This window comes from Dendrobates tinctorius, unplaced genomic scaffold (genome assembly GCF_039654945.1).
Source record: "Dendrobates tinctorius isolate UK_male_01 unplaced genomic scaffold, ASM3965494v1 ptg000056l, whole genome shotgun sequence".
NCBI classification, from domain to species: domain Eukaryota; kingdom Metazoa; phylum Chordata; class Amphibia; order Anura; family Dendrobatidae; genus Dendrobates; species Dendrobates tinctorius.
This window is the reverse complement of record NW_027361724.1, coordinates 14,854,903-14,875,000: the sequence shown is the minus strand read 5'-3', so window position 1 is coordinate 14,875,000 and position 20,098 is coordinate 14,854,903. Positions and strand designations below refer to the sequence as shown.

Sequence of the window (20,098 nt, the reverse complement as noted above, 5' to 3'; positions counted from 1 at the left end):
ATTCCAATCCCGGACATACACATATACATACACACATACATACTCACACACATTGAGCTTTATATATTAGATATAATCATTATAATTTGTTATAACTAACCACAGTTGGTTACTATGCCCAGGCAACGCCGGGCTCTTCACCTAGTATATGTATATATGAGTCCAGTAGTTGGTCCAGTTAGTGATTGAGAGCTATTTCTGCAAGCACAGTCATCTAGGTAAGACTGTCAATCACTGGGAAGGACCGCCCACTGGACTGATAGGCATACAAGTTCCTGGGATTTCAATAATTAAAATACAAGTTAAAATGAATATTTTCCAACTACCTGATATATCAAACTTAAAGGAGTCGTCCACTAGAGATGAGCGATTGTGTGACAGTCACAGCACATGCATGGTAGTCTGTGTGTTGTGACTGTCACACAGCCGCGACACATGCAGCTGCGGCGCAGAACAGCTGATTATAGGGAGCGCTCCAGTTATCCGGGTTCCTGATGCAGCTTCTTCGGTAAACAGTATAGCTTGCCGAATAAAGAGGGAGCTGACAATGTTACCTCATCTCTATTGTCCAGTACTTGGACAACCCCTCCTCAATCTGAAGGTTTGTTCCCGGTAAAATTATAACACTTATACTCATCTCCGGTGCCAATGCTGTTCCATGGGTGTCGGCAATGGCTCTCTCGGGGCTCGCGGGAGATTATTATGTAATCGGCGCTGGATTCACTGGTTGCAGAAGTATCAGACATCAAGAAGAAGTGAGTGTCCAGCTGCAGCTCCGATTTCCTCTTAATGTCTAAACTGCCCGAAGGCGGGGAGAGTGAAGTGAACGCTGATTGGCGGCATCAATCATTGTAATGCCGCACGATTCCCGGAAGAGCGAGTGCCGGCACTAGAGGTGAATATAGGTGTTGCTATTTTACTGGGAGAAAACATGCTGATTGAGAAGGGGTTGTCTGACTGATGGACAACTCCTTTAATTAATAATAGGTTTATGGAAGCATCCCCAAAAATCTGTCAACCTAATCAGCCCCTCCTGCTCTATAACATCCTGCCTACAGATCAGAAACCAGTTTCAACATGACCGGTTCCCTTAAAATGTATGAGACTCCCTGTAGAGCGGATTTCTAGTAACGGGTATTTGTAAAATATATCATATACGCTAATAAATATTATATATTAGTGTCCTGATTTATCAGCTATCGACATAAGAAAGCCTTGTTTATTTGGTCACTTTTAAAATCTCAATATTCCTCGTTCATCTCAATGGCTGAAATACATATGAGCATTGATTTACTTATCTTGGCACACTTACGAGTGTATAAAACTGTTATAATAGGTAAAAAGTGTCTAAAGCACAAAAACATTTGCAACGTGCTATGTATTCCATCGTTTCTACCCAATTTGAGGTAGAATTCAGTTGCATGTGGCTAAGGAAATCTTCCCCAAAATGTACCTTATCTCCTCTGGGTCCTCGTATACCAGATACCCCAGGAGGTCCACGTTCTCCAGGACCGCCCTGTAGAAAAAAGACAGAAAAAGTTGTGTTAATTACTAAGTGTATAAAACTCTTATAATATGACATTCACAATAAAACATGAAGGCCCTGATTAGAATTCTGGCATGAAACTATTTGAAATGTTTCACAATTTTTGCAAAAACTCGTAGATGCACAAAATGTAGTGAGTTTTAGAGGTTTTACTCCAGTTCCATCAACGTTTTGAAAATTCCTTGTGGTTTTCAAGATCGCTGCTTACTTCCAGCAGATGAACATCTGTTCTGATCGTGTGATGGATGTACAGGTGCATGGCTTGTTACAGTTGCAGTTCAGTTACTAGAGCTTCGGCTTCTAATGAGCTGTGCACTTGTGCGTCTACTACGTGATGTAGACAGATTATTATTCAGGAAGTAATCAAAAGTACTAACTTTTGTTGTATGACTGGTGATCTATAAACGATATCCTGAATCAGGGACCAAGTCAGATCTCAAGCTCTCAACAAACAGTAATGTGCATCCTATTGGGCAGTGGAAATGGTACTCAACACAGTATTAAATTGAATCTGTCACCAGGGTTTTGCTGCCTAATCTGAGAGCAGTATAATGTAGAGACAGGGGCCCTGATTCCAGTGATATGTCACTTACTGGGCTGCTTCCTGTAGTTTTGAAACAATAACTGTTTTATCAGAAGATTAGTAAACATGTCTTTGTATTCCTTCATATTCATGCGCTCTGTATTACCCCATCCCCACTACTGACTGGCAGCTTTCTGCCTATGCACAGTGTACACAGAAAGATATCAATCAGTGGTTTGAGTGGGATTATACAGAGCTTTGCATTCAAAGAAATTTTTAAAATACTATTAAAAACACCCTTGGAATAATTATATATACAGTTGTGTGAAAAGTGCTTGTCTCCTTCCTGATTTCCTATTCTTTTGCATGTTTATCACACTTAAATGTTTCAGATAGCCAAACAAATGTAAATATTAGACAAAGTTAACACAAGTAAACACAAAATGCAGCTTTTAAATGAAGGTCTTTATTATTAAGTGAACCATAAATCCAAACCTACAGGACCCTGTGTTAAAAAGTGATTTCTCCCCTAAACCTAATATCTGGTTGAGTCACCCTTAGCAGCACAACTGCAATCAAGCGTTTGCGATAACTGACAATGAGTCTTTTACAAAACTCTGGAGAAATTTTGGCCCACTCATCTTTGCAGAATTGTTGTAATTTAGCCACACTGGAGGGTTTCCAAGCCATTTTCAGGTTATGCCACAGCATCTCAATCGGATTAAGGTCAAGACTTTGATTAGGCTACTCCAAAGTCTTAATTTTGTTTTTCTTAGGCCGTTCAGAGGTGGACTTGCTGTGTTACTTCTACACCAGATGTAATGGGACATACACCTTCCAAAAACTTCAACTTTTGTCTCGTCAGTCCACACAGGATTCTCTCAAATGTCTTGGGGATCATCAAGATGTTTTCTGCCAAAACCGAGACAAGCCTTTATGTTCTTATTGCTCAGCAATGGTTTTCATCTTAGAATTCTGTCAAGCTGGCCATTTTTGCCCAGTCTCTTTCTTATGGTGGAGTCATGAACACTGACCTTAACTAAGCCAAGTAAGGCCTGCAATTCTTTGGATGTTGTTGTGAGGTCTTTTCTGACCTCTTGGATAAGTCATCGCTGTGCTCTTGGGGTAATTTTGGTCGGCCAGCCACTACTGGCAGGTTCACCACTGTTGCATGTTTTTGCCATTTGTTGATAATGACTCACTGTGCTTTTCTGGAGTCCAAAAGCTTTAGAAAAATATAACTTTTCCCAGACTGATCTCAATTACTTTATTTCTCATTTGTTCCAGAATTTCTTTGGATCACTGCATGATGTCTAGCTTCTGAGAAACTTTTGGTCTACTTCACTTTGTCAGGCAGGTCCTATTTATGTGATTTCTTGATTGAGAACAGGTGTGGCAGTAATCAGGCCTGTGTGTGGATAGGGAATTTGAACTCAGCTTCCCAAAGATGTGACAAACCACAGTTATTTTTTTAAGAGGGAGGCAATCACTTTTTCACATAGGGCCCTGCAGGTTTATATTTATTTTTCCCTTAATTATAAAGACCTTAATTTAAAAACTGCATTTTGAGTTTACTAGTGTCATCTGTGTGACAGCGTGAGAAACACCGGCGGCTCTGATCGGTGGTAAGTTAGTTACCATTGGTCAGAGAGCTGCAGGTCCCACATTGACAGATAGCAGTGTGAGCTAGCAGCTGTAACCAGTGGTAAAAAGGTTACCACATGTCTCATGCATCGGCTGATGAGAGATTACTACTTTCATCAGCATACAACTGCTGTCGCTGATAACCGCAGAAGCAGGTGCCACTGATATGAATATACATCAGCCAATGCTTGAGCTTGTGCTATAAATAAATAAATGTAAAAAAATGACATGGGGACTCTTCTATTTTTGATAACCAGCACAGGCAAAGCCGACAGCTGTGGGTTGCAGCCTTTAGCTGTCAGCTTTATCATGATTAGTTATCTAGAATAGAGGGGTCCCACACCATCTTTTAAAATTATTTCAAGAAATAATTTTAAAAAATGGTGTGGGGTCCCCCCCAATTTTTACAACCAGCCAAGCTAAAACAGATAGCTGGGGGCTAGTACTCTCAGACTGGTAAAGAGCCATGGATATTGCCCACCAATGCCTACAAATAGCAGCCCACAGCCGCCCCAGAAAATTCTTGTGCTTTGCCTGATTCTTCCCACTTGCCCTGGTGCTATTGCAAGTGGGGTAATATATGTGGGGCTGATGTCAGTATTTTACAGCCGCTAGTAGATGTGCCTTTTCTGGGGCAGCTGTGAATGCTATTTTTAAGCTGGAGGGGGCCAATATCCATGGCCCCTTTCCAGTCTGAGAACACCAGCCCCCAGCTGTCTGCTTTAGCTTGCCTGGTTGTCAAAAATGGGGGGGCCATGTCTTTTTTTGTAATTATTTACAAAAAAAACGTGGGATGCCTCTATTTTTGATAGCAAGCCATGATAAAGCTAACAGCTGAGGGTTGAATCCCACAGCTGTCAGTTTTGAATGCACTGGTTATCCAAAATTTAAGAGGCCCCACTTCATTTTTTATTTATTTATTTATAGCATAGGCGCCTGCTGATGAATGCTCACAGACGTATGCTGATGAGAGGGTACTACTAGTTAGTACTTTTACTAACTCGTAGTACTACTACAAACCTTTTTACCACCAGTCGCAGTTGCTGGCTCACACTGTCATCTGACAACGTGGGAACCACAGCTCTCTGACCAGCGGTAATGATCTCACCTCCGATCAGAGCCTGCGTTTGCTGCGTTGTAGCACAGATGGCAGCATGGCAAACAACGAATGTTTGGGCCTCTCATTCATCTAAATGGCGTCCTGGTTTGAGTACCATTTTGGTACCCGAACCTAACTCTTTTTTAGATGTTCGATTGAACCTGCTGAAACCAAACAACCACAGGTTCTCCCATCACTAGTCTTAGGTCTGAATAAATCTTACCTAAGCAGAGGAAGTTGGCACCATAAATAGAGTAACTGGCACCCCAGGCTCAATGTCAGCTAAATGTTCCATCATTTTTCTCTCAGATGGGTTAGTAAAAACCTGGTGACAGATCCCTTTAAATGGTATCTTTGCATAGAATCAACCCTCCTAATCCATCTATATGTACATGTACATCATAGAAAGTTGAATAAAACAATATAAAACAATACCATGATATCTGCGATCCAATATCTTATTCTAGAAAAATCCACATTTTTCTTTATATGTAAATGAGCTGGTAAGATCTATTGGCCAGACATAGATCTCCCTGAGAATCTCTCTCCAGAGCTTATGTGAAATGAATGGGGCTATTACAAGTGTGAGACATATAATGACTGACAGTCTGCTCTCCTGATCTACATAAGAGTCAGTGATAAGCGGTCATAAAGGAGCGCTTAGGAAGCAACCCAGGGGCTGACAAGGATGTCAGATCTCCACCGCAGCTCCAACCGAAAACCTCCAATGGGGGATAGGAGCAATGAGAAAATGGAAATGGTCTTAGGAGCGCAGGAAAGAGACTCCGACAAGAGATTGGTTTACACGACAACGCGTTTCGACGGAGGATCCGTCTTCATCAGGTGGAAGTTCCACCTAATGAAGACGGATCCTCCATCGAAACGCGTTGTGGTTTAAACCCATCTCTTGTTGGAGTCTCTTTCCTGCGCTCCTAAGACAGTTTCCATTTTCTCATTGCTCCTGATCTACATGGCTCACACTAGTAACTCCCCCTTTCATTTAAAATAATCTTTGCAGGGAGATTATTAGAGAGATCTATGTCCGACTCATAGATATTCACAACAAATTTACATATAAGGAAAAACATGGATTTCTATGGAATAAGACATTGGATTGCGGATATCAAGGTATCATTTATTCAGCTTCCTATGAGCTACGTGCCCACATAGACGGCTTAGGAGGGTTTACCCTATTGACAGATTCCCTTTAGTGCTCATAAAAAATACTCTACTAATTGTAGCAGTTTACTGCACAATTACCATACTATAATAAAAAGTTAACATACAGTATCTGTCTGTAAATAAGCAGCAATTTTGCAAGATGATGTAAAAAAATCCATGATCAAATTGATATACAGTACTTCAGGGAAAAGCTACAACATGTCCTAAACACTGGAGATTTTCAAAGAATTTAATGCACCGCAAAATCTGCATCTAACACATGACTATACCAAAACATCGGGTTAGTTATAATCAGAAGAAATGTGCTCTCTTACCCGTTCACCTGGAGCTCCATCAGGTCCAGCATTACCCTGTAGAGACCAAATTAAATATAACAATCTGTAAATTGAGAAGATTTTTTTTTAACTTATAATCCCAAGTTTTTTGACTATTTACCTCATCACCTGATTCACCTTTCTCCCCAGGTGGGCCATTTCCTCCAGGATCTCCCTGTAAAGTAAGTGACAAACATAAGGGTTCACAAGAAAAAAAAACAGGTAATAAAATTGCTAAAAATAAGTAATCCACAGTTTCCAGACGATATATTGGGGATATAAACCTAGGGCAGTTTCTTTGACAAGTCTAGGGTACAGTTATTATTTTTTTCTTTACATAAATTGGGTAATTTTAGTTTTCCTACATGCACAGTATCTTGTTTTTCACTTTGGACAGCATCTTTTATAATAACAAAGTTTTCACTCAAAACTTCGACAACGTATCAAAAACTTTTACTTTATTGTGGTCAATAGTGTAAAGTACCATGGATTTACCATAACAATCCAGAAATAGATCAGTATTGGACAGCGTGGATTTGTCCAATATTTGGAACTGCCATTGACAACTATCATTATTAGTTCCAAAACTGTCTTCAAGGTAAAAACTTGACATTATAAAAAGTTATAAAATGCTTCTAAGGTTATGTTCCCATAATGCATTTTTGGTGAGTTTTTTTTTTGATATTGCAGATTGTCTGCCCAATTTCTGCACCTATTAAAGGGAATCTCTCACCTCATTTTTTGCCTATCAGCTGCTGGCACAGCCATCAGGGGCTTATCTACAGCATTCTGTAATGCTGTAGATAAGCCCTCGATGTAACCTGAAAGATAAGAAAAATGAGTTATATTATACTCACCCAGGCACGGTCCGGGTTCGGTTTTGGTCCGATGGGTGTTGCGGTCCGGTGCCTCCCATCTTCTAACAGTGTCGTCTTCGTCTTTGCTGCCTGTCGCGGCTCCTGCGCAGGCGCACTGCTCTGCCCTGTTAAAGGCAGAGCAGAATACTGCAGTTCGCAGGAGCTAGACCTCTCCTCTGCTCAACAGGGCAGAGCAGTGCGCCTGTGCAGAAGCCACGACAGGTGGCAAAGAAGAAGACGACACTGTTAGAAGATGGGAGGCGCCGGACCGCAACACCCATCGGACGAAGACCGGACCGCTTCCCGATAAGTATAATATAATTCATTTTTCGTATCTTTCAGGTTACATCGGAGGCTTATCTACAGCATTACAGAATGCTGTGGATAAGCCCCTAATGGCTGTGCCAGCAGCTGATAGGCGAAAAATGGGGTGACAGATTCCCTTTAAGTAAATTAGCATAATTGCATTTTGTATTTGCGTCTTTGAGTGTATTTTTTATGTGCCTTTTTTGCGCATTTTTTTCATGTGTATGTGTCATATTTTATAAAAAGCTGTTTTGTTTTTGATACTTCCTGGTATTTTGGCTTTGACCAGACTTTTTTGTATATACTTGTGTGGACTACATGAGTTTTTTCCTGCTGCAGAGAAAAACAATTTGTAGAGGGCACTACATATAATAAGGGATCAGCCAACAACATACCCCCAAAAGATTGCAGCATATAAAGTAAAGAGAAAAAGAGGTATGCAAAAAAGGTATGCGCAAGCTCTCCGGGTCCAATCTGGATATTGGACGGCTTGGTGCATGTGTGTAACCATTCAGGCCTATATGACAATTGCACAAGCGTGCAGTGATGGATTTCTGGCATGCATTCAAATGATACAACACGAGAATGCCTATAATTAGGCCAGCGCATGCGCAGATAAAGGAGCTAGATTTACATAGTGAGTTATATTCTGCACCCAGCCAGGTGTAAAGTGACATGATACAAATGGATAGTAAAGTAATTCTGCATGAATGGAAATATACTGAATAGACATACAATAATGGTATGACATGTAAGCAACCAAAATACAACCATGCATGTACCTATGGTTATGTGCGCAATGATGTTCGAAATATAGATAATGATAATATTTGAATAGCATGCTCATAGTACATATGCAATATATATGATAACAGATGTGAAAGTGATGGAACAAAAAATACAACCACAATTGTGTCACACTATTCCCTATATATGAATATACAGCAAATAATTGAACAATAATATATAAACTCTTGAGCCCAATCAAGCATAAAAATGAAAAAAAAAAAACAAAGAATATAGAATTTGCAATAGGCATTTGCACAAAAAAATGGATGAAAAATAATAGCAGCTCATAATTTGCATATATATTATCGCAAACGATGACTAATTAGGTGGATATGCAAGATTAATTAAGTATGAAAGTTCACTGTATATATAATAGCAAAAGTATAATATACTAAGAAGAACAGAGATAAAGGACACCTCTCAGCACATGCCTCTAGAAACGCTGGTGCAATACATAGCTACAAATATTTCAAAATATGAGCAATTACAAAACATAGATGAGCACATGCGAGAGATATTGCAGAAAATACAGGTGCATATAAAATGTGAATAATAGTGAGTAGAGTTGAGCGACTTTTGTTTTTTTAGGGTCGCGTTTCGTTTCGTGAAACCCGACTTTTCCAAAAGTCGGGTCGAGCAAGATCGTCCGATTATAGGGAAAAGTCGGGGTCGTCCCGAAACACGAAACCCAATGTAAGTCAATGGGGAATAAAAGTCGGCAGTGAGAGGAGGACAGGAAACACACCTACAGTGCCCATTTGAATGCCGAAAGCATCAATTCTTCTTACTTAAGCTTGTCAACCTTAATTAACTTCATAATACAAGTTACGCACTGAAAAATGGGGGTTATTTGGCTAAAGTTGTGGGGGGGAGGGCTGGCTGCAGGTTTTCATGTGCCCTGGGCGAAAGAGCGCCCCTTTAACACATACCACAACTCATCATGCTCCGATACGGCAGAGAAATAGCGGTATAGTACAATGAAAAATACCTCACTTTTTACATCTCATGACGAGGCCCATCTATTTCTCCAAACAGAATCATTGGTCCCATATAATGTTTGAAACAGTATATGATGAGCTCCACATAATGCTACAGTATATGTTGGTCCCCATGGATGAAGCTCCACTGTCTTATGGGCCCAAATAATGCTCCAAACATAATGGGCCCCATTTCTAATGCTCTAGTGTATAATGGGCCCTGTAAATGCTGCTCCAGTGTCTGATGTCCACCTTTGGAATGTTCCAGTGTATGGTGGGCCCCATCTATCATTCTCCAGAGTATAGTGCTCCCCAAAAATTGCTGTCCCAACATTGAAAACAATCAAATAAGTCTCCTCGCTAGGGAATCCCTGTACTTGTCTGGATTCCTCGTCGTCCCCATCTTCCATCTCACTGCACAGTATTTCAACTTTGCAAGTGCTGTGATCCTGGGCAAGCAGGGGGGGCCCACTCGTTGGCGACGGCACTGGCACAGGGCCCCTGATAGTACGGTGGTGTGTCTGATGGCGGGTGGGCCGAACCTGCACTTTCATCTGCAGCTTCCTCTTTGTCACCGTGTAAGATGGAACTGTATATGGGAAGGGTAACCTGAGTTTCATCAGGGTCAGATTCAGGTCGTGTAGCGTGCGAGGGGAATGTAGTGGTCTGGGTCAATGTACCAGCAGATTCATCGAGCAGTGGCTGGGCATCAGTGCACTTGTGTCGCCCCCAGGAGTACGGTCGCCACAGTGGCATTACCTTCTTCCTAGGGAGTGTGATGTCATGCTTGGGAGCAACGAAGGATCTCTCTAGCAGGTTAACTGATTGGGCGGCGTTATTCCCACGAGTCATGACCCTCCAAACAGTGTTCATGAAGGCAAAGTGTTTGTTTTACGTGGGCAGTATGGTTGCAAAGCTGAACCTTAAAGGAATGTCCAGAAGGGCACCACCAGGAGTGGAGCCTACGGTTAAATTCGACTCCACCTGGGAAACCTCAACCATGCCAGCTACAGAACAGATGCACACATTGCAAGCTTAATTCCGTTAACGAACGAGACTCCGTCATGCCCCGCGGTCCGAGTCCGGCTTACTAGAGGGACACGTGAGGCTCTGGCACATGAGATTGGCCAATAACTGGTGTGTCATGCCCTTACATGTCCGTGGCTGCATGTGCGCTACACTGAAAAGGCCAGCATTTGTCGCTTACAGGTGCAGATAACCCGCTGAACAACGTTAGTGATGGGGATCACTGATTACAATTATTACCCGCGAACAATGATTTCCCAGTAAGTGCAGGTCAACCGCAGTTCCGGAATTAGGCCTAACCATCATTCCTGAAAAAATGAAAAACTTACGTGTGCAAACCACAGGTGCTGTAGCTTGCTTAACAGCTCGCCAGCCGTTCTCACGCCCAGTATGGATTACACGTGATTGCACAAAGGTGAGAAAGGGTACCGTATCCCCAGATAACATGTATGGATAGCGTACACATTCAAAATATATGTCTATACATCAGGAGGCAGGCTCAGACGGTGTTAGGCCCAGTATGGATTGCACGTGATTGCACAAAGGTTAGAAAGGGTACCGTTTCCCCGGATAACATGTATGGATAGCGTACACATTCAAAATATATGTCTCAGGAGGCAGGCTCAGACGGTGTTAGGCCCAGTATGTTATTGCACGTGATTGCACAAAGGTTAGAAAGGGTACCGTTTCCCCGGATAACATGTATGGATAGCGTACACATTCAAAACATATGTCTCAGGAGGCAGGCTCAGACGGTGTTAGGCCCAGTATGGATTGCACGTGATTGCACAAAGGTTAGAAAGGGTACCGTTTCCCCGGATAACATGTATGGATAGAGTACACATTCAAAATATATGTCTCAGGAGGCAGGCTCAGACGGTGTTAGGCCCAGTATGGATTGCACGTGATTGCACAAAGGTTAGAAAGGGTACCGTTTCCCCGGATAACATGTATGGATAGCGTACACATTCAAAACATATGTCTATACATCAGGAGGCAGGCTCAGACGGTGTTAGGCCCAGTATGGATTGCACGTGATTGCACAAAGGTTAGAAAGGGTACCGTTTCCCCGGATAACATGTATGGATAGCGTACACATTCAAAATATATGTCTCAGGAGGCAGGCTCAGACGGTGTTAGGCCCAGTATGTTATTGCACGTGATTGCACAAAGGTTAGAAAGGGTACCGTTTCCCCGGATAACATGTATGGATAGCGTACACATTCAAAACATATGTCTCAGGAGGCAGGCTCAGACGGTGTTAGGCCCAGTATGGATTGCACGTGATTGCACAAAGGTTAGAAAGGGTACCGTTTCCCCGGATAACATGTATGGATAGAGTACACATTCAAAATATATGTCTCAGGAGGCAGGCTCAGACGGTGTTAGGCCCAGTATGGATTGCACGTGATTGCACAAAGGTTAGAAAGGGTACCGTTACTCCGGATAACATGTATGGATAGCGTACACATTCAAAATATATGTCTCAGGAGGCAGGCTCAGACGGTGTTAGGCCCAGTATGGATTGCACGTGATTGCACAAAGGTTAGAAAGGGTACCGTTTCCCCGGATAACATGTATGGATAGCGTACACATTCAAAATATATGTCTCAGGAGGCAGGCTCAGACGGTGTTAGGCCCAGTATGGATTGCACGTGATTGCACAAAGGTTAGAAAGGGTACCGTATCCCCGGATAACATGTATGGATAGCGTACACATTCAAAATATATGTCTCAGGAGGCAGGCTCAGACGGTGTTAGGCCCAGTATGGATTGCACGTAATTGCACAAAGGTTAGAAAGGGTACCGTTTCCCCGGATAACATGTATGGATAGCATACACATTCAAAATATATGTCTATACATTAGGAGGCAGCTCAGACGGTGTCAGGCACAGTATGGATTTGACGGCCCAGACTACACAGCGGAGGAGCAGGGAGAGGTAAAGATTGCAAATGCTGGGGCCCTGCCCAAGCAAGGGGGGCCCACTCGTGGGCGTCGGTACTGGCACTGGGCCCCTCATAGTACGGCGGTGTGTCTGACGGCGGGTGTGCACGACCACCGTCAGAGACACTTGATTGCACTATGAAGGACCCTGTACCAGTGCCCGCGCCCAAGAGTCGGCCTACCCACCTGTCCAGGGCAACGGCACTCGCACGGTGTCGTGCGCTAGGTGGTGACCCCGGCCATGGGGGGGGAGGCAGCACAGTTAGGGAGTTTTAGAAAGTGGCATATGTTGATGTTGGACATTCAGCTGATGCAAAAGGTGAAATAGGTCAAGTCCCAGGAAGAGGTGGACCAAAGCAAGCCATTTTTCTGTCACCCTATGTGTCATCAGAGGAAGGTGGTACAAAATCCTTGGAAACCCATGCGTGGTTCATTTTAATGAAGGTTAGATCATCCACATTTTGGGTTGACAGACGGGTCCTTTTTTCTGTCAGGATTGATCCAGCTGCACTGAAGACTCTTTCCGATAGCACACTTGCAGCTGGGCAAGCGAGCTCCTGTAAGGCATATTGTGCCAATTCAGGCCAGGTGTCCAGTTTAGCGGCCCAATAGTCAAAGGGGAATGACCTGTGTGGGAGAACATCGATATGGGAGGAAAAGTAGTTTGTAACCATTGTTGACAACTGCTGTCTCCTGTCACTTTCCATCGATGCAGTATTACCAGTTGTGTGAGCGGTACTTGAAAAATCAGTCCACAACATTGTCATGAAACCCCTGTCTCCAACGCCACTTCTGCTGTGTGCACCACGAACACCTCTGCCAAACTGCCCCCGGCCCGTACGGCTCGTGTGAGAACCATCACCGCTGCTGTGTGCTGGGAATGCCTCAAGCAACCGATTTACCAGAGTTGCTTGTTTATTAGCCAATATTAGGTCAAGGTTCTCCTGTGGCATGATGTTTTGTAATTTGCCTTTATAGCGTGGATCCAGGATGCTGGCCAACCAGTAGTCATCATCGTTCATCATTTTGGCAATGCGTGGGTCCCTTTTTAGGATCTGCAAGGCATAATCTGACATGTGGGCCAATGTTCCCGGTGTCAATGACGCACTGCGAGTGCTGGTTGGAGGAGCACTTTCTGGCAAATCCACATCCCTCCAGTCACGCACAAACCCTGTACCAGACCTTGCCACGCCAACATTTTCACTTGCCCCACGAGATGCATCCTCCTCCCCTAAGTAATCATCCCCATCATCCTCCTCCTCCTCCTCTTCTTCCTCCACCTCGTCCAGGAGAGGTCCCTGAGCAGACAATGGCTGAATGTCATCAAGGATTCCCTCCTCCTCTTCCTCCTCATCAACATTGGCTGCAGACGCCTGCTCCTTAAGGTGCGTCAAAGTTTGCATGAGCAGACGCATAAGTGGGATGCTCATGCTTAGGATGGCGTCGTCTGCGCTTACCAGCCGTGTGCATTCCTCCAAACACTGAAGGACTTTACAGAGGTCTTTCAGCTTCGACCACTGCACACCTGTCAACTCCATGTCTGCTCTCAAAGTGCCTGGCCGTGTATCCTCCCACAAATGCATTATGGCCTGCCTCTGCTCGCACAGCCGCTCCACCATGTGCAGGGTGGAGTTCCACCTTGTTGCAATGTCGATAATGAGGCAGTGGTTGGGAAGGTGGAGCAATCGCTGCAGCTTCTGCATACGAACGGAGTGTACAGGCGACCGGCGGATGTGCGCGCACAGTCTTCGCACCTTCTGGAGCAGGGCTGTTAACTCCGGATAATTTTTGAGGAAGCACTGCACCACCAGGTTCAAGGTGTGAGCCAAGCAAGGTATATGGCTGAGTTTTGAAAGGGCTATGGCTGCCACAAAATTACGGCCGTTATCACTAACTACCTTGCCTGCCTCAAGATGTACACTGCCCAGCCATGACTCAGTTTGTCGCTTCAAGTACTCGGCCAGCACCTCGGCGGTGTGTCTGTTGCCCAAACACATCATCTGCAACACAGCCTGCTGACGCTTTCCACTTGCTGCTCGATAGGGGGACACATCGTGTGCAACAGTGGCAGCTGCAGATGGAGTGCTCGTACGACTGCGCTCTGTGGACGAGCTTTCGCTTCTGGAGGAGGAGGAGGGTCGAACGCCTACAGCCAACTGTTTACTATACCGTGGGCTAGGCAGCACTGTCCCACCACCGCTGTCCCCTGTGGACCCTGCATCCACCACATTAACCCAATGCGCAGTGATGGACACGTAACGGCCCTGGCCATGCCGACTGGACCATGCATCAGTTGTGAGGTGCACCTTTCCGCTCACTGACTGCTTGAGTGCATGGACAATGCGGTCTTTCACATGATGGTGGAGGGCTGGGATGGCTTTGCGAGAGAAGAAGTGGCGACTGGGTAGGTCATAGCGTGGTACTGCATAGGCCATGAGTTCGCGGAAAGCTGTGCTTTCCACCAACCGAAAGGGCATCATCTCAAACGAGATTAGTTTGGCAATGTGGGCGTTCAAACCCAGTGTACGCGGATGAGAGACTGAGTACTTTCTTGACCTACTCATAGTGTCTGGGAGGGTGAGCTGGACTTGAGAGCTGCATATGGTGGAAGTAGCGGTGGACAGGGCGGACTGAGAGAGGGTTGATGATGGTGATGGAGTTGGTGTTCTTTCTGATGGCCTAGAATCAGTCTTTCGTTGATATAACAGTGGGATTCCCTGACTGCTGTGGCCTTGCAACGACACCTCAACATTTGCTGCTGTGCTAACCGGTGGGCTTACAGTGGGGGAAACAATGTAGCGTTGCTGACTACCTTCGTTGTGATCAGTTGCACATGTGGCACTTGAGATTTGGTGTTGTGTCCACGCTTGCAAGTGCATGCTGGTTAAATGTCTAAGCATGCAACTGGTATTCAAATTTTTCAGATTTTTCCCTCGGCTAAAGGTCTTTGCGCACTTCTTACAGATAACCTTGGCCTGATCATGAGGATTTTGTTCAAAAAAGTGCCACACTGCACTCTTCCTACTTTGGCAGACATTTTGCGGCCTAGCACGCTGTGATCTTTTGACCCTCTGGACAAGCTGTCCAGCAACTCTTTTGATGTTTGGAACCTGTCTTTGGAGTGCTCCGGGCCTGCCAGATAACAGCTGTTGCGATGTCGATGTCTGCTGTGGATGCTCCTCCTCATCTGAGCTATTGGAAGCAGCACCCTCTTCCCCCAATGGATGCCAATCTGGGTCAACAACTGGGTCATCCATCACCTCCTTTTCTATGTCATGTGCACCTTCCTCTGTGTCACCGTGTATGGTGGTATAGTGTGCGGGAAGGGGCACCTGAGTCTCATCAGGGTCAGAATCTGGCTCTGTACACTGCGAGGACAATGTAGTGCTCTGAGTGAATGTACCAGCAGAATCATCCATCAGCGGCTGTGCATCAGTGCACTCCATGTCAGATTCATCTTGGCCTGGGTAATTCACCATTTCACTTGATAATCCAGGCATGGTATGTGAAAACAGCTCCATGGAGTAATCAGTAGTATGGCCTGCGTCATCCTTCAATCTTGGTTGGGGTGAAGGACACAAGGAAAGGTGTGGTTCATGAACATGAGCCTCCAATGACGACTCAGTGCTTTTACTTTTTACAACTGAAGAAGAGGAGGCGATAGAGCTGGAGGCTGAGTCAGCAATGTAAGACAAAACTTTTTCCTGATGCTCTGGCTTTAAAAGCGGTTTGCCAACTCCTAGAAAACTAAGCGTTCGAGGCCTTATGTAGCCAGACGATGACGCAGGCTCAACACCTCCTGCATTCGGTCCTATTTTGCTCTTGCCACTACCATCAGATCCACCACCAACACCATCATTACCAGCTGCCAACCCCCGCCCAATTCCACGGCCTCTTCCACCAGCCTTCCTCATTTTTGGTAGAAATGTAGACAAAATCCAACAAACTATATAGTAATGTAAAACAAGGTACAAGGTGTCTATAGGACAGGGGAGATTTTGAATTTCTGCAGACACTTGTGGACACTGGACACTTTTGGATTGTGTGAGGCCCACTGATATCTGAGCGCTATGTGACAGGCTCGATGGCACAGCTGTGACCAAAGTGACTAGAGGATAAGGGAGATTTTGAATCTCTGCACACACTTTTGGACACTGGACACTTTTGGATTGTGTGAGGCCCAATGAATATCTGAGCGCTATGTGACAGGCTCGATGGCACAGCTGTGACCAAAGTGACTAGAGGATAAGGGAGATTTTGAATCTCTGCACACACTTTTGGACACTGGACACTTTTGGATTGTGTGAGGCCCAATGAATATCTGAGCGCTATGTGACAGGCTCGATGGCACAGCTGTGACCAAAGTGACTAGAGGATAAGGGAGATTTTGAATCTCTGCACACACTTTTGGACACTGGACACTTTTGGATTGTGTGAGGCCCAATGAATATCTGAGCGCTATGTGACAGGCTCGATGGCACAGCTGTGACCAAAGTGACTAGAGGATAAGGGAGATTTTGAATCTCTGCACACACTTTTGGACACTGGACACTTTTGGATTGTGTGAGGCCCAATGAATATCTGAGCGCTATGTGACAGGCTCGATGGCACAGCTGTGACCAAAGTGACTAGAGGATAAGGGAGATTTTGAATCTCTGCACACACTTTTGGACACTGGACACTTTTGGACTGTGTGAGGCCCACTGATATCTGAGCGCTATGTCACAGGCTCGATGGCACAGCTGTGACCAAAGTGACTAGAGGATAAGGGAGATTGGATTGCTTTTAAAAAAGCATTTTGCAGAGCAGTGGGTAAACAGCAATGCCAGCCTGTCAGGAAGCCTTAAAAGGCAGCCCAACAACCAACACCACTGATACACCACAATATAGCCTCCCCTTGCACTGCACACACAGTGACTGGTGTGTTGTGCAGGCCAAATTGCTAGCAGCAGAAGCAGTTTTTTTTTCTTCTCAGCAGGACAAAAAAAAAAATTGGGATTGCTTTTAAAAAAGCAGTTTGCGGAGCAGTGGGTAAACAGCAATGCAGGAATGTCAGGAAGCCTTAGAAGGCAGCCCAACAACCAACACCACTGATACACCACTATATAGCCTCCCCTTGCACTGCACACACAGTGACTGGTGTGTTGTGCAGGCCAAATCGCTAGCAGCAGAAGCAGTTTTTTTGTCTTCTTCCCTGCCTAACGCTCTCCCTACAGAATCAGCAGCAACCTCTCCCTATACTGAGATCGGCAGAAGTAAGATGGCGGTCAGCGTGCACGCCCTTTTATACCCCCTGTGACGCCCACCAAAGCAAGCCAATCACTTGCATGCCCTTCTGAAAGATGGTGGTGACCCCTGCCTATGTCATCACGTTGCCCACAGTGTCCGTGGATCCTGATTGGCTGAAAAAGAGCGCAAAACAAACTTTTGAAACGCGACTTTGGCGCGTAAGTCGCCGACCTCGTGGCCGACCTCATCCTAGGGTCGGGTTTCGTTTCATGAAACCCAACTTTGCCAAAAGTCGGCGACTTTTGAAATTTTTCGACCCGTTTCGCTCAACTCTAATAGTGAGATTTTCTTAAAAGTAAAATAAAGTGAAAAACTACTGTCTATAAAATAGTAGATAAAATAGTGCAAGTGTGCGCTTTTTAGAGAAATTAACATGTTGAAGATTTGAAACACGCAACGCAGATCAGTTCACGCTGAGTAAAAAAGAAGCACAGTGGACATGAGATTTCATTTAAACCACGTTCACTTTGCTGGAACTGTAAGCCGCTACATTTTTTAAGCAGCAAAAACACGTAGCGTCACCTAAAACTCATCGTGGGCACATAGCCTTAAAGTTTGCACTAGAGAAATTTTGGTGCAGCTTTTTTGCCATATTAATTTTGTGCACCATTCTTACAAATTGCACGGCAAATAAGTCTCCTTACATCTTACATTGGCATGCCGGGGCCAATATGTCCCTCTCCACAAGGAGAAACGTTACTCCCTAGACCTCAGGACACAACACTAAAATGATTATTGTCAGGTTCGACAATGGTTAAAATTGCAAAGTGCTTGGAAAATCAAGCAAGTTTGCACTTTAAAAAACAGAAGGTTTATCAAGTTTATTTTTTACTATTCATTACTTAGGAAATCAGTTACTGCTATGGTTTAGCAGAAGTAGCCAAACATGTGCAGTGCTTACAAACTCTTTTCTACAGAGCTTGTATGCGATGCTCTGGATCTGGATCTGGAAAGATCGGTCACCTTCAATGCGACTGCGCTTCTCCAGTGCTGCAGAGACAAAGCTGCGTCTGTTTGCTGCATTTAAAAGTGACAGTTTGGGTCAGAAGCGCGATGGTTCCCAATGTCAATCGAGGAGGGAGCCCAGGTAGTGGTGCGCTCCTGCTGAAAATAGGACACCCCTTTAATCCACTTATGGTTCATATTACACCACTTTTCTAGCATATATATTTTCATTAATAAACCATGGTGTTAACATATTTTCCCATATCCTACCACAGCAGTACAGTATGTCATGTTTAAAATGTTCCAAATTTATACTAAAAACAGACTTTTAAAATCTTACCTTGTCTCCTATGTTACCAGCATTGCCAGGTTTCCCGGGAGAACCAGCCTGTCCAGGATCACCCTAAAAATATGAATAATATACCATAAGCCGCTTGTACTGCGTGACTAGTGCATGTGACATCTCATCCAAGTGATAAGTGATGTACAATATGACAAACAGTCTTACCTTATCTCCTTTTGCTCCATATGACCCAGGATCTCCTTTGGGCCCAGGAGGTCCAGATTCTCCCTATAATGACAACTTAATTTAAAGTTTGGACTTGCTGAATTTAACAATATTCAGTGGCTTAAGTATCCACGGTAATTGCAATTAGCATTTATCCCTTAGTTCTCAGCCTCGACTAAATAAAAAAATAACGGATCGGAGGCTCGTATTTATGAAAGAAAATGAAAGATTGGTAAAAAACCTTAGATGAACAGTACATCATGGACACATTATCGTTATTCTTCTACTGCTTGGTAAAAAAAGAAGCTTCTGCTGTACTTCATCTGGACTGAGGGAATGCTAAGTATAAATTTGAAGACTTCTCAATATTTCTTATAACTGCCCAGTATTGGCTGTGAATTGATATGTACATCAAAACCTACAAGAGGTGATTTCTTGCCATGTATTTTCAAATCTTGTTGCTTGTGGCTTTTATCAGGCTCTCTCTAATAAGCGGATCGGAGACCTGTGACTCCAGCTGAGCTAGAAGGCCTACTGGGAGTCTGTGGTAGTCTTAGACACACCTCTTGGCTCTACATTGGCTCAGACTGCTGTTATATCCCTCCCCCTGCAGCTCTGTCTCCTCCGATTGGCTGCTGGAATAAATGATGAATCATAGGCTCAGCAGGAAGTCATTACATGGAGAGCTGATTTCTGCTGTAGCAAGGGCAGAATTAATATAATATACTAAATAGATAACCACTAGTGAGAAAATAGATTATCAAGGAGTTCCATATTGATATGGGGAATGAGCCTTTTAAGGAGAAGTTTGGAGGGTAGTTTTAAGAGTAAGCGCTCCTGTGTTCTTTAAGAGGAGTCTCATTTCTAGAAAGAACAAAAGGATCAGATGGGGAAACAAACAACGACCAGAGACTTCTCTCCTTAACATCATCTTTCTTTGGAAAAGTCTGAAGGCCCCGATACACCTTAGACTGAAGGCCTATCGAGACAATATTGACAGGGTTGGCTGAATTTACTTTAATGAGCCTAGTGGTGTTTAATCAAATAAATAAGGTAGCACTCTGTGGCGCCATAGCTTGCAAACATGAAATATGAAATTTGAACTTCATTACTGCACTAGAAATATGAAAAATTGAGAAAGCTTAGC

General features: G+C 44.2%; 1 protein-coding gene across 1 annotated transcript in view; it reads right to left on the bottom strand.

Annotated features, from left to right (window-relative positions):
• The window catches only part of COL6A1 (collagen type VI alpha 1 chain), a 92,024-nt gene that overhangs the window by 41,424 nt on the left and 30,502 nt on the right, over nucleotides 1-20,098 (bottom strand). The window contains exons 15-19 of the mRNA XM_073577517.1: nucleotides 18,952-19,014; nucleotides 18,784-18,846; nucleotides 6,430-6,483; nucleotides 6,309-6,344; nucleotides 1,454-1,516 (exon numbers count right to left, since the gene is read on the bottom strand). Of these exons, the coding sequence (XP_073433618.1) occupies nucleotides 1,454-1,516; nucleotides 6,309-6,344; nucleotides 6,430-6,483; nucleotides 18,784-18,846; nucleotides 18,952-19,014 (279 nt within the window). The remainder of the gene's footprint in view (nucleotides 1-1,453; nucleotides 1,517-6,308; nucleotides 6,345-6,429; nucleotides 6,484-18,783; nucleotides 18,847-18,951; nucleotides 19,015-20,098) is intronic.